At 41.2% G+C, this 15035-nt stretch overlaps 1 protein-coding gene across 1 annotated transcript in view; it reads right to left on the minus strand.

Moving 5' to 3' along the window:
* The window catches only part of CBLC (Cbl proto-oncogene C), a 71855-nt gene that overhangs the window by 8089 nt on the left and 48731 nt on the right, over window positions 1-15035 (minus strand). Inside the window, exons 6-7 of the mRNA XM_089655207.1 lie at window positions 6637-6771; window positions 4990-5077 (exon numbers count right to left, since the gene is read on the minus strand). Of these exons, the coding sequence (XP_089511333.1) occupies window positions 4990-5077; window positions 6637-6771 (223 nt within the window). The remainder of the gene's footprint in view (window positions 1-4989; window positions 5078-6636; window positions 6772-15035) is intronic.

Raw genomic sequence — 15035 nt, forward strand, 5'->3', positions numbered from 1 at the left:
TTGTATTTTGAGCACGTGTCACTTTACAATTTTTATATGTTGCAGTCTCACGTTTATATATTGATTAATGATTTTTATCAATTCAGATATATTTGTTTTTTGAGCACGTGTCACTTTACGTTTTTCATAGGTTGGAGTCTCACATATATTGATTAATTATATTTATGATTTTAGTTATATTTATTTTTGTTTATTTACACAGATTTATTGGTTTATCGCATTCGCTTAGCGCTTCACCATTTTTTGGTTTTATGTTTGCATATCCTGGGGTATAGGGAACAGATGACAGCAGCTTGCCTATATATATTAGGTCAGTGGTTCTCAACCTTCCTAATGCCGTGACCCTTTAATACAAGTCCTCATGTTGTGGTGACCCCCAACCATAAAATTATTTACCCAGTAATTATAATTCATGAGTGTCGTTTTACCTCCAATACTGCTGCTTTCAACACAGTAGCTGCTTTCAACACAGTAGCTGCTTTTAACAGAGTAGCTGCTTTCTACACAGTAGCTGCTTTTTACACATCGGAAATATGTGTTTTCTGATGGTCTTAGGGGACCCCTGTGACCCTGTCTTAGGGGACCCCTGTGAAAGGGTCGTTCGACCCCCAAAGGGGTCGCGACCCACAGGTTGAGAACCACTGTATTAGGTGTTCACACAGTTAAGCGCAGGAGGACATTCCCATTTTTAATCACATCAACGCCACCTAGTAGTTCTAATTAGGAAATACTGAGATCATCATTTCTGCTTGGTGCACCTCCATAAACCAGTGAGCTGTGATGTAGGGTTCCCTGAAGATCACTCCTCCTGGTCCATCTGCTAGAAAGATTTTATGCATTTAGATGATGACATCCGTGTGACTAAGAAGATGCTTTTTTGGCTACTGAAGGCTGTGTGATACAAGGTATGTGAACAATTCACACTGGGGCAGCTTAAAAGGGGGAGAGGGGGGGTTGGGAGAAATAAACAAGAAGCCCCAAGATCATTTTTAAAAGGCAACGACAAAGAGTAAAATCAATCAGTGATCAACTAACACTACTTAAGAAATATTGAAAAGGTGGTGATATCACAGCCATCCTCTTCCATTCTGTTTGAAGTAGTGGGCAACAGATGAACACCAGGCTGAAAATGATAGCTAACTGTTGAGTAGGCTGTGTCCACTGAGCCAGGCTGAATGCAAACTTTAAATCTTAGATCTTTGAAACACTTTTTAAGGTAAATCCCAACCAAATGAACAATTTATTGCAGCTAACCATTCCATAGTTATGGTGACTGCATTAGATTTCTGTTTTTACTTTACTCTTTGTATCACCTGGTGATTCTTACATAAATGCACTTCCTGCCCTAGGGTGACAATGATCCTTCACCGTATTGTATAGTTGAAGAAGCAGCTTTGTTCCCCTAGGACAGGACTACAAGGGACCACAGCTGGGGTTTTTTTTTTTTGCTCTTACCAAACAGATCTAACAAAATGTATTCAATTTTATACTTAAAGGAGAAGTGTAGCCAAAGCTTTTTTTTGGCTATACTTAGCCTATGGTCACAGGAGTGCAGTTCGTTCTGCACTCCCGGGACCCATTTTCAGCCAAGAGTGGGCTAAAGCCCTCTGTCGGTTGACGTCACAGAGCAACTCCAGGCTCTAAAAAGATCCTGACCACATGGTTGGGATCCAGGGGTGGACTGACAACTCATGGGGCCCCCGGGCAATAGGGGATCATGGGGCCCCTGTGTCCTTGCCCAAACTCAAAAAAGCCTATGAAAAAGGTACCAGGGGCATCTCATGGGGCCCCCTACTGACCCCGGGCCCTCGGACAGTGCCCGAGTTTCCAAATGGTCAGTCCGCCCCTGTTGGGATCCACCCAGAACCCTGGACTGGTGCCTGGCTCAGCCTCCCAGCGATCCACCAAGAGCTTAAGCCACCAGCTTCCATCTCCTCCACAGTCCAGTGCTCCAGGGAATGCTGGAGGGGCAGAGCAGAGAGGCGTTGACTGACAGTCACAGCTCTCTGCTCAGAGCAGAGCGGAGAACTAAGTGATCAGCAGTGTTTCACTGCTCAGTTCTCAGTGCAGTGCTGGCAGGGGAGAGATGCTACACCCACCTAGGTGATTATCATTTTTTTTTAAAGCCCATACTTCTCTTTTAACAGGCCAAAGGGGTACAAATAGAAGTTCAGTTCAGTTCATAAAAGTAAAAAAAAAATATTCTTTCATCTACACACATGAGATGAATGGAGGAATCCACTTCCAAGAATCACTCCTGTCAAATTGCACTGATTGACGAAAAATGTTCCTTCAACAGAAGAAGGTTAAACAATTGTCTTTTGTTGAGCGGAGAAGCAGACATACTCAACAAAATGCATCTGTTCCCTGCTGGAATGCTCAAATCAGCATCTGGCCAGTTTTAGATTTTACATAACTTTAAAATGTTTACTAAAAGCAAAAGTCAAGTTTTATAGAGAAACAAAATCTTCCCAGGTAAAAAAACTAAACGCTCCAGGAAATTGCCATTGAAAACCCATACCTGCCTCTGATTTGTGTGTGCTGATATAAGTTCCTATGATACTCTTACTAAAAGCTTGTGCTAAGCAGACATATGTGTCTCGTTTCCTAACAAATCATTTTTCGGACAAAAAGTTCGTATACATCCAAATCTCCGAATGGGCAAAATAAAGAAAGTCTACAAATCCAAAAAAAGTTATAATGAAATTAATGAATTTATTTGTTTCATTTGGATGAGGTCACATGATGCAATAGTAGTTGGGGTCTGTGCGGAAATTAATAAATTTTTCAAATTTCTTCGATAATTTAGATTAAAAAAAAGTGGTGATTTAAATTGAATTTGTATTTGTCACAGTCCATTCAGTTCCACAGTCTAATGCAATTCTTAGGTTTGAAAACTTTAGGGCCATCAAATTTTGCTTTATTTATTCTGTTGCGTTGAATCCTTCCAAATAGTTTCGATGTATGAATATCAAATCCACCCGAAATATGTATCAATCTTACAAAAAATTGCAACATTTTTCGATTTCGACCGGACCAACAAATATACAAAACAAATGCAAAATACAGGGGTACCTTGGTTTGCAAATTTAATGTGTTCTGCGGGACTTTTCGAATTGAGAAAAATTAGTAAACCGAAACATGGTTTCCCATAGGAATGCACTGAAAACCAATTAATCCGTTACGGAGGTCAGAAAAACATGATTAACCTCCCTAGCGGTCTGATTATGTCCATATTTCTGTGCTCAAAGCGGTACATTTTTTTGCATGGAAATATGTATTTTTTTTATTGTAGGCCTGTAATTTTTAGGAATAACTCACTGAAATCTGTCTGAACAAGAGTCTAGTAAACATCCCTGTATGATAAAATTTGAAACACGAAATCATAAATTATAATTTAATAAATAATCATAAAAAATAATAATATAATAATAATACATTTAATTCAATAATATAATCAAACCAAAAACACTGAAATTTGAAATATAGCGCCAAGTTCGCACATCACTGAGCAAAGTCGCAAAATCGTTTTCAGTGTCTGATGACGAATTTCCCCCACGAATCATTATCACTCAATTCTGCAAGTGGTTCTGATTTACTATCGCTGTTCTCTAGCTGATCTAAAACCGCTTTTGACCGAAAGGGACGCTTTTTGGACGCCATGGATGTTTCTCAGTTTCCAGGCAGAAAGAACAGTAAAAATGCAGGCAGGGCGCCGGACAAAGCACTCGGGACAAAATGTATGTGAAATGGTTTGATACAGGAATGTTATACTATGTGATTTTGGTGAATTCAGTGAATGTCACTTTTTGTCATTTTCAAATTTCCCGCCATTCCGTCCCCCGTACGTCCCGACGTCGCAGGGACCGGAACCCAGATGACAGATGCCGGCATCGGCCGGATTACATTGCTGGGGACACTGCAGGGGGAACATCGCGGGAGCGAAGGACAAGGTAAGTGAAGAAGAGATCCCAGAGCAGCGCCACATGGTAAGCCCGAGTGTAGCTCGGGGTTACCGCTTGTGCTACTGAAACTTTACCCCGAGCTACACTCGGGAATACCGCCAAGGAGGCTACAGAAAAATTAATAAATGCATTGAAAACCAATTAATCCGCTTCAGAGGTCAGAAAAAAGTTTAAAAAAAAGTATTTTATCTGTTCAAAACTCTTTATAAAGTGCACTTTAAAGGCATAAATACTGTACAGGGACATGATTAAAGAAACATTTGTAAATGCATTGAAAACCAATTAATACGTTCGTATTTCGAAGACAATTTGTAAACCGAGCCATTATTTTCAATGGATTTTCATTTGTAAACCGAAAATTACGTTAACTTAGGCATTCGTAAACCGAGGAACGCCTGTATAACAAAACGAATTCTGAAAGCGAATTGGTTCCACATAACGAATATGATGATTGATCAATACATTTCTTCAATTCAATTCAATTCTTCAATACATCCGAAACGAAATGAAAATTTCCAACATGCACATGTCTAGTGCTGTGTAGTAGGGGTGCCTAATATAAGCAGTCTAAAGCTGGTCATACACCAGTAGAACTTTAATCAAACTTTTGTATGGGAGTTTAAAAATAAATCACTGTTCAGAGCACTTGATCTTGCCCTCTTTGTGTCAACTAATTTTTGTTCAAAAGCCCTTATGATTTTTCCCTAATGAAAACCACATTCACAGTTGGAATTTTCTTTGAGAACATTTTTCCTTTCCTGATCCTTTGAATTTTCTCCTCACCAGGGCCAAAAACAATCATCGATTTGCCCCCCCACTAACCAATAGAAATTTGAACAAACATTTCAAAAGTCAAAATTTTAATCTCCTATCTCAGGAACTTATGTGAACAGCTCCCACCACTTAGAATTGAAGCCTAACTAGACGTTTTGTTTTAGTTTACTAACTCTTCAGTCACAACAGGTTATACTTCTTGCATCATACAGTTTACCAGAAAAATATTTTCAGTGTACACTTGACATACCTGAGTCACATGAATCATCATGTTTGGATTTGGTTTGGGGGCAGATGATAAATTATGTTTGCAGATCAAACCATTTGGATAGAGATACCTGCTCAATACATCACATACATGTTAAATACATAAATACACGTCAAATACAAAAATAAATACACAAATACATATTAAGTATATTGCTTAGTCATGTATACTCAGGGTACATTAATCAAGGATCACACATATAATAATATGTATGTGTTGCACAGCCAATCAGATTCTTTTAGTTTTTAACATTCTGTGAAAGTAGATATACATGTCACTTCATTGGTGACTTTTAAGATTGCCTAAGCTCATAGTCAGCTACCAGAAATCACATTACTGGTTTATTCAATCGCAGTCACCGACTGATTCACTGTTTTGGTGCCTGCCTAGTTCCCTTCTTCACAGCCCTTGTACCATTTTCTTACTCTAACCAACATTTTTCCATTTCTTAATTCGGACAGTCCTGACCAACATTCACTCTCACAGCCCAGTTAGCGGTCCTCCAACCCCACCCTCTAGAATAGTCTTTACCATCACAGACCCTGACCATCCCTCTCCCTAATAGCCCCCTGATCAGCCCTCACACTCATAGCCTCCTGGCCAGTCTCTCACAGACCTCTGATCAGCCCTCATTCTGATAGACCCTTGACTAGCCATCAGCCTCACAGCCTCCTGACCAGCTCCCACCCTCACAGCCCCCTTAGCAGCCCTCAACCCCAGCCTCCAGTTTTCACCATCACAGACCCTGACCATCCCTCTCCCTCATATTCCCCTGACCAGCCCTTACCCTCATGGCCCCCTGACCAGCCCTCACCCTCACAGATGTCTTACTAGACCTCCCCCTCACAGTCCACTGACCAGCCATCACACCTACAGCTTTCTGACCAGCCATCACCTTCACAGACCCCTGACCAGCCATCAAACTCAGTCTCCTGACAAGCCATCACCCTCACTACCTTCCAACTAGTCATCACCTTCACAGCCTTCTGACCAGCCATCACCCTCCCAGTATTCTTGACCAGCAATCACCACCACAGCCTTCAGCCTCACAGACCCCTGATTAACCATCATGCTCAGTCTCCTGAACAGCCATTACCCTCACTACCTTCCAACTAGTCATCGCCTTCACAGCCTTCTGACCAGCCATCACCCTCACAGTATTCTTGACCAGCAATCACCGCCACAGCCTTCAGCCTCACAGACCCCTGATTAACCATCATGTCTCCTGAACAGCCATCTCCCTCAAGGCCTTCTGACCAGCAGTGATCCTCACAGTACCCTGACAAGTCATCAACCTTATAGTTCCCCTCACAGCGCTTGCCCTCACAGCCTCTGACCAGCTCTCACACTCAACAGACTAGCCCTTATCATCAAAGACTTTTCCTAAACCTCATTCTCATTTAGTCCCTAAACAATCTTCATGCTAACAGCGCATTTGCAACCCTCATCCTCATAGCCTCAGATCAGCCTTCATCCTCAGATCCCCTGAACAACTTTCATCCTTACAGCCTTTAATTAATTAGTGTTTTCCCTCATATTATCTGACCAATATTCACTTTTACAGCCCCTGAACTACATTCTGAATTCTTTGCTTTCACCACAGCCCCCCAAGAGAAATTTCTGACTCACAGGCCCTCTTTCTCTCCTTCATTCAGGGCTTCATATAAAGACTTGTGAGGGATGGTCTGCAGGATACCGCCAGTAGAAGTCACATAGCCAATGGCCCACTGTCCGAGATGTGTGCAGCTTAACCGGAAGATATAACTGTGAGAAAACAGAGGCAAAGTATTAATTAAAGTCAAAGGTAAAGAATTAACATTTCAATATATGTTCACCTTAAAAGATCTATTAGCTAGCTACCTGTGTTGCCATTATAAAAATTATATTTGTCTGACTCCCACTCTGATCCTCTAGATTCATTAACTTGTAAGTCATTGACTGGAAACAAATACGCAACTGGAGGATTCAGAGCATTCAGTTAGCATATTTTGCATAGTTTGATTTCTACTTTAATTGTTATGTCAATGCTTTTTAGAGTCAATTTGATGACTGTTCATTACTTTTTGTAATGGTTGTATGTTTTGCCTAACCAAAGTTACATCCATTTGCACAGCCCTATATCCCCACTTGATCCAAAGGAAGGCAAAACAAAATATATATATAAATAAATAAAAGCTATAAAGCATGCCTATATGGAAGAAAAATATATTTGAAAAATATTCTTCCCAATTTATATTGACATATATTTGAAATGCTACAATTTTGGCCATATTCAATATATGTAAAAAAAAAAAATATATATATATATATATATATATATATATACATATTTATATATAGCACCACATATTTATCACTTCTGTTTTCATAGCTTATAATTTAGGCATTCACCTTAAAAATATCAGGCAGGCCTAAAGTGAGAGGCAGAGGTTCTGCATGCAGAGGTAGTAGGTTCTGCAGGACAAAGAAGCAGGACAAAGGAGCAGTTGTCCACAACTTTTAAAGGCATCTCTCAGATTAATTTTGCTATACAGCCACATCACATGCAGGAGGTAGTTGAGTGGCTGACAAAGCATTTCTCCTCTTCCTTCTCCCAGGTCCAGAACAGCCAGGTGTATGTAACAGCTGCTAATGCGCATTCTTCTTCCTCGTGTTCTGTCAATCCTGACATAGTGCCACAAAATGACAGTGAAGAATTATTTTATCGTGTGAACAAGAACTTGCTTCGGGAAAGTGATCCTGCCCACATGGAAGAAAAATATATTTGAAATATATTTTTTAAATATTCTGCCCAAATATATTGACATATACTGTATTTAAAATACTACAATTTTGGCCGTATTCAATATATTTCAATATATATTATATATATATATATATATATATATATAAACACATACTGCACGCTGAAACACATTTTTTATATATTACAAAATATATGAAAAATATTTTTTTAAATATATATTTTTAATTATATTCTGCTGATTTTTTTGTAACATATAAAAAAGTAATTTGAACATATATTCTTTCATATATTTGTAAATGCACTCCAAAAATGTAGATTAAATGTTTTTTTAAAGACATACAGTATTTTTGAAAACATATTTTTAACAATATTTTTCATTTCATTTTGTAATAAAAACACATTTCAACATACAGTATATATATATATATATATATATATATATATATATTGAAATATATTGAATACGGCCAAACTTATAGTATTTCAAATATATGTCAATATATTTGGGTAGAATATTTTTTAAATATATTTCAAATATATTTTTCTTCCATGTGGGTGGTCATAAGCAAGTGTAGCACCCTCCTAGTTAGTTAGGGGGAGCTAATGTTTTAATCGTTAGTCAGAGGCTGAGTAGCAGCCTGGGTGTAATAGCCAGCTGGGTTAAATTTTGGATAGAGCAGAGAGGCTCTGCAGAGCAGCTCTCTGGGATTTCCCAATGCTCTAGAACAGTGGTGGGCAACCTTTTTTTTCAACTGAGCCAAATCTCGCCAAAACCATGATTGAAATTTATTTTGAGAGCCACATTTTTAAAACTGAAAATACATCTCCCATATAGTAATTCATCCCCCATAGTAATTCATCCCCCATATAGTAATTCATCCCCCATAGTGTAATTCATCCCCCATAGTAATTCATCCCCCATATAGTAATTCATCCCCCATCGTAATTCATCCCCCATAGTAATTCATCCCCCATAGTAATTCATCCCCCATATAGTAATTCATCCTCCATATAGTAATTCATCCCCCATATAGTAATTCATCCCCCATATAGTAATTCATCCCCCATATAGTAATTCATCCCCCATAGTAATTCATCCCCCATAGTAATTCATCCCCCATATAGTAATTCATCCCCCATAGTAATTCATCCCCCGTATAGTAATTCATCCCCCATAGCAATTCATCCCCCGTATAGTATTTCATCCCTCGTATAGTATTTCATCCCCCGTATAGTATTTCATCCCTCGTATAGTAATTCATCCCTCATATAGTATTTCATCCCCCCATATAGTATTTCATCCCTCATATAGTATTTCATCCCTCATATAGTATTTCATCCCCCCATATAGTATTTCATCCCTCATATAGTATTTCATCCCCCCATATAGTAATTCATCCCTCATATAGTATTTCATCCCTCATATAGTAATTCATCCCTCATATAGTATTTCATCCCTCATATAGTATTTCATCCCCCCATATAGTATTTCATCCCTCATATAGTATTTCATCCCCCCATATAGTATTTCATCCCTCATATAGTATTTCATCCCCCCATATAGTATTTCATCCCTCATAAAGTATTTCATCCCTCATATAGTATTTCATCCCCCCATATAGTATTTCATCCCTCATAAAGTATTTCATCCCTCATAAAGTATTTCATCCCTCATATAGTATTTCATCCCCCCATATAGTATTTCATCCCTCATAAAGTATTTCATCCCTCATATAGTATTTCATCCCTCATATAGTATTTCATCCCCCATATAGTATTTCATCCCTCATATAGTATTTCATCCCCCCATATAGTATTTCATCCCTCATAAAGTATTTCATCCCCCCATATAGTATTTCATCCCTCATAAAGTATTTCATCCCCCCATATAGTATTTCATCCCTCATAAAGTATTTCATCCCTCATATAGTATTTCATCCCCTCATATAGTATTTCATCCCTCATAAAGTATTTCATCCCTCATATAGTATTTCATCCCCCCATATAGTATTTCATCCCTCATAAAGTATTTCATCCCTCATAAAGTATTTCATCCCTCATATAGTATTTCATCCCCTCATATAGTATTTCATCCCTCATAAAGTATTTCATCCCTCATATAGTATTTCATCCCTCATATAGTAATTCATCCCTCATATAGTATTTCATCCCTCATAAAGTATTTCATCCCCCACAGTACTATTCCCCCCCCCCCTTCTAGTAAGCCAAGTCCCCCGTGTCAATTCACTTACCTTTTGCGTTCCTCTCGCTGTCTTCCCGCGCCGTTCGGGTCTTCAGGGCGGACTGTGAGAGGAGCCTAGCTCCCCTCCCCTCACGTTCGGCACGCTGCCCCGCCTACACACATCCTGACAGCCACATCCGCGGGCCGGATTAAAAGGTCTGCCAACCGAGAGGAGGCAGGGGAGCGGCCGACCGAGAGGAGGGAGGGGAGCAGGCGCCCGGCACACAGAAGAGCCGCATTGGAGTGGGTAAAGAGCCGCATGTGGCTCGCGAGCCGCGGCTTGCCGACCACTGCTCTAGAACTTTGGAGAAAGGTCTAGAGGTAGTGGATGGAGGTGAGGAGGGACTAGGAGGGACTAGGAGTAAGTACTGTATACAACATGTCCTATCACTATAATGGACACTATAATGGAGTACAGGGGAGGGATATACATTACTATATACATGTCATATCACTATAATGGAGTACAGGGGAGGGAGGGGATATACATTACTGTATACATGTCATATCAATATAATGGAGTACAGGGGAGGGGGATATACATTACTGTATACACGTCATATCACTATAAAGGAGTACAGGGGAGGGGGGATATACATTACTGTATACATGTCATATCACTATAATGGAGTACAGGGGAGGGGGGATATACATTGCTGTATACATGTAATATAACTATAATGGAGTACAGGGGAGGGGGGATATACATTACTGTATACATGTCATATCACTATAATGGAGTACAGGGGAGGGGAATATACATTACTGTATACATGTCATATCACTATAATGGAGTACAGGGGAGGGGGATATACATTACTGTATACATGTCATCACTATAATGGGGTACAGGGGAGGGGGATATACATTACTGTATACATGTCATATCACTATAATGGAGTACAGGGGAGCTGGGATATACATTACTGTATACATGTCATATCACTATAATGGAGTACAGGGGAGGGGGGATATACATTACTGTATACATGTCATATCACTATAATGGAGTACAGGGGAGGGGGGATATACATTACTGTATACATGTCATATCACTATAATGGAGTACAGGGGAGGGGGGTATACATTACTGTATACACGTCATATCACTATAATGGAGTACAGGGGAGGGGGATATACATTACTGTATACATGTCATATCACTATAATGGAGTACAGGGGAGGGGGGATATACATTACTGTATACATGTCCTATCACTATAATGGAGTACAGAGGAGGGGGGATATACATTACTGTATACATGTCATATCACTATAATGGAGTACAGGGAGGGGGGATATACATTACTGTATACACGTCATATCACTATAATGGAGTACAGGGGAGGGGGGATATACATTACTGTATACACGTCATATCACTATAATGGAGTACAGGGGAGGGGGGATATACATTACTGTATACATGTCATATCACTATAATGGAGTACAGGGGAGGGGGGATATACATTACTGTATACATGTCATATCACTATAATGGAGTACAGGGGAGGGGGATATACATTACTGTATACACGTCATATCACTATAATGGAGTACAGGGGAGGGGATATACATTACTGTATACATGTCATATCACTATAATGGAGTACAGGGGAGGGGGATATACATTACTGTATACATGTCATATCACTATAATGGAGTACAGGGGAGGGGGATATACATTACTGTATACATGTCATATCACTATAATGGAGTACAGGGAGCTGGGATATACATTACTGTGTACAGTTTTATATTTTGGACTATTTATTCTAAAGAAAAATGTAATTTCATAAGCTTTAAGGGGGAGTGGCTAGGGGCAGGCCAGGGGTGGGGTTGGGGGGGCAGACCTGGGCAAGGTTGGGTGGGGCAACTGGTGGAGGGTAAGTTTTGTGACCGGCTAGTAGGTCTGGACTCGAAATTATAACCCCTGTCCTTTATCCACAGTTGATCCAGAGGAAGGCAAAAAAACCCAGCAAAGCACAAACAAATTTGCTCCTGCAAAGGAAACAAAATCCTTCCTGATCCCCTGAGAGGCAATCGGATATTCCCTGGATCAACTTTACCTATAAATGTTATATCCAGTTATATTCTGTGTATCCAAGAAAGAATCCAAGACTTTTTTTTAAAGCAATCCACTGAGCTGGCCAGAACCAACTCTTGAGGGAGTCTATTCCACATTTTCCCAGCTCTTACTGTGAAGAAATCTTTCCATGTTTGGAGATTCAATTTCTTTTCCTCCAGACATAAAGTACATATGTACATCCAGTACAGGTGTTGTGTCCTTGTTACTGCCAGGCACTAGAAATGCATTTCTCATTAACGTCACTTCCAGAAATAAAGCAGGTAAATCTGAGGCAAGGCGTAAACAGAGAAGTATTATAATTAAAGTTTAAAGTCCATCAACAGTGATAATTTGTATCCTGGTGAGAGTTTTATTGCTGTCAGATACTGTCAAATAAAGAATGGCAAATATAGATGCAGAGATACGCAGGAAATAGATCGCAATTAATGCAATCTTGACATGAAGCATAACCCCCGTCTCACAAACAGCTGACTGAGAGTGATGTTCTTGACTCATGGGTCACGTTAGGTCAGTAACATCACTAATAAATCTCAATAGGATTTGCTTTACTCTCTTGGAACTGGTTTGTATGCAGCTTGTGGGTTGTGCAATGACACCTTCAATCGATGACACCTTCAAATCAGAGGCCGCTGGGACAAGTGCTGTGCTCTATGGCAGAAACTTCCAATGCCATGATAATACAATAGAAAATTGCATATTGCATTTTTTTAAAAAAAAAATTAAATTTTTCTTGTTTAAACGCGAAACGCATCAAAAACGCAATAAATGCTTTTCTGCAGCGTTTCCATCGAAGTCTAAAAAACCAAAAAGGCAACGTTTTGCGTTCAAAAAAAGTCCCTGGCCCTTTCCAAAACACGCACCGGGTGAAAACGCAGAGATGTGAACCTGTCCCATAGGAAATCTTGTTAAATGGGCTGTACTGTGTTTCTGAAAAATGCAAAGCGCTGCAGCAAATGCTTACTTGTGAACCTAAGGTAAGTGAGTTCACACTGATGCGGTGTGGAATTGGCACCAGTTTCTGTGCGAATTCCGCACCGCATCACAATCGCACCCTGTTCATGCGAACCGCTGCGGGTGTGTATGTTAAGTGAACAACACCCCGCAATTGGCTTGCTATCGGTGGCACTCATCTGAGGGGAGGAGCCAGGGGGAGCCAAAAAGAAGAGGATCGGGACTGCTCTGTGCAAAACCACTGCACAGTGCAGGTAAGTATGACTTTTTTAAAAAAATCCAACTACCCCAATCCATCAGACTATCACCTACCCTCCTCACCTTTAGGCGCACCCTGAAAACCCATCTCTTCAGGGAAGCCTACTCCACCCTCACCTAACTACTGATCTCCTCCAGTCCTCCTACCACTCCATCCCCACAGCCATTTCCTCCTGTACCACTATCCCCTCCCTCCTAGATTGTAAGCAGGGCCCTCGAACCCCTCGTGTATTGTATTGTTACCGTATTGTCTCATGTTCTGTCCCCCACTCTAATGTACAGCGCTGAGCAAACATTTTGGCGCTATATAAATACTGAATAATAATAATAACTTTTAGAATCACTTTAGAGCTGAGTTCCACCCAAAAGTGGAAGATCTGCTTATCTCCCCCCCCCCCGCTACCTTTTGGGGGGGAGCGGGTACCTGGTTTTGAAAGGGAACCCACTCCCACTTCCAGTGAGCTGAGCCTGAAGTTCGCCTGTCCCCCCCACAGCCCTCTGGGACACATCACAGGTCTCAGAGGACTGCGGCCCATTCAGAAAGTGCAGCGCATTTTGTGCATGCGCAGTTGGAAACTGGCTGTGAAGCCGTAAGGCTTCACTTCAGGTTTCCCTTAGTAAAGATGGCGGCGCCAGCACCCAACAGTTGACTGAAGAATCGACTTGGGGTGAGGACACCGTTGGATCCCTGGACAGGTAAGTGATCTAATACTAAAAGTCAGCTGTAGCTGCTGGTTTTTTATTTTTTTTTTTCTTTGGGGGGGCTGGGGACCGTAATTATAGTTAGGTGTAAAGGTAGAACTGGAGCAAAAAAAAACAAAAAAATAAGCGCAGAGACGACATGACTGGGGGAATAGAGGGACAACCTAATAGGGTTAAAAGATGTGTAGGAAGCTGTGATAGTTGCTGCTTACCTGATTGGATGGTGAGGGTTGGGAGGGGTCACAGGTAGGAAGGAGAGTTCGATCTTGGAAAGTCCAGTGAGGAATTTTGAAGGAGAAGCTTCCCACCCTCCCTCCCCTTTGTGCTTTTGATTGGATTGTCATGGCAGCCTTGGCGGTGGTTTGTCTTTGGAGGAGGAAAGATTTCAGTATGGTGAAAGATTCGAGACCCACCGGTATGGGGACTTCGATACATTCCAGTCAACAAGGGGTTAACTCAGAATAGGTAAGATGGTGTCACTGCGGATAAGTACGGTTATCTCTGAGCCGGTGGATCGCAGCTGGGGATAAGTAGGATTGTCCACGAGCCGGTGGGTCGCAGCTGGGGATAAGTAGGATTGTCCCCGAGCCGGTGGGTCGCAGCTGGGGATAAGTAGGATTGTCCCCGAGCTGGTGGGTCGCGGCTGGGGATAATTAGGATTGTCCCCGAGCCGGTGGGTCGCGGCTTGGGATAAGTAGGATTGTCCCCGAGCCGGTGGGTCGCGGCTGGGGATAAGTAGGATTGTCCCCGAGCCGGTGGGTCGCGGCTGGGGATAAGTAGGATTGTCCCCGAGCCGGAGGGTTGCGGCTAGGGATAGGTAGGATTGTCCCCGAGCCGGTGGGTCGCGGCTGGGGATAAGTAGGATTGTCCCCGAGCCAGGGGGTCGTGGCTGGAGACTAGAGATGAGCGAAGAAATGAAAAATTCGATTCGACTGATTCGGCGAATTCGTGGACAATATTCGATTCGAGTCGAATAAATTCGCTGTGAATTTAACTTAAAAAAGGGTGTTTCTAGGCTTCAGAGAGACTTAATATTAGTG

Source organism: Staurois parvus, unplaced genomic scaffold (assembly GCF_062004578.1).
Source record: "Staurois parvus isolate SC_StPar_1 unplaced genomic scaffold, SC_StPar_1.0 ptg000827l, whole genome shotgun sequence".
Classification (NCBI taxonomy): Eukaryota; Metazoa; Chordata; class Amphibia; order Anura; family Ranidae; genus Staurois; species Staurois parvus.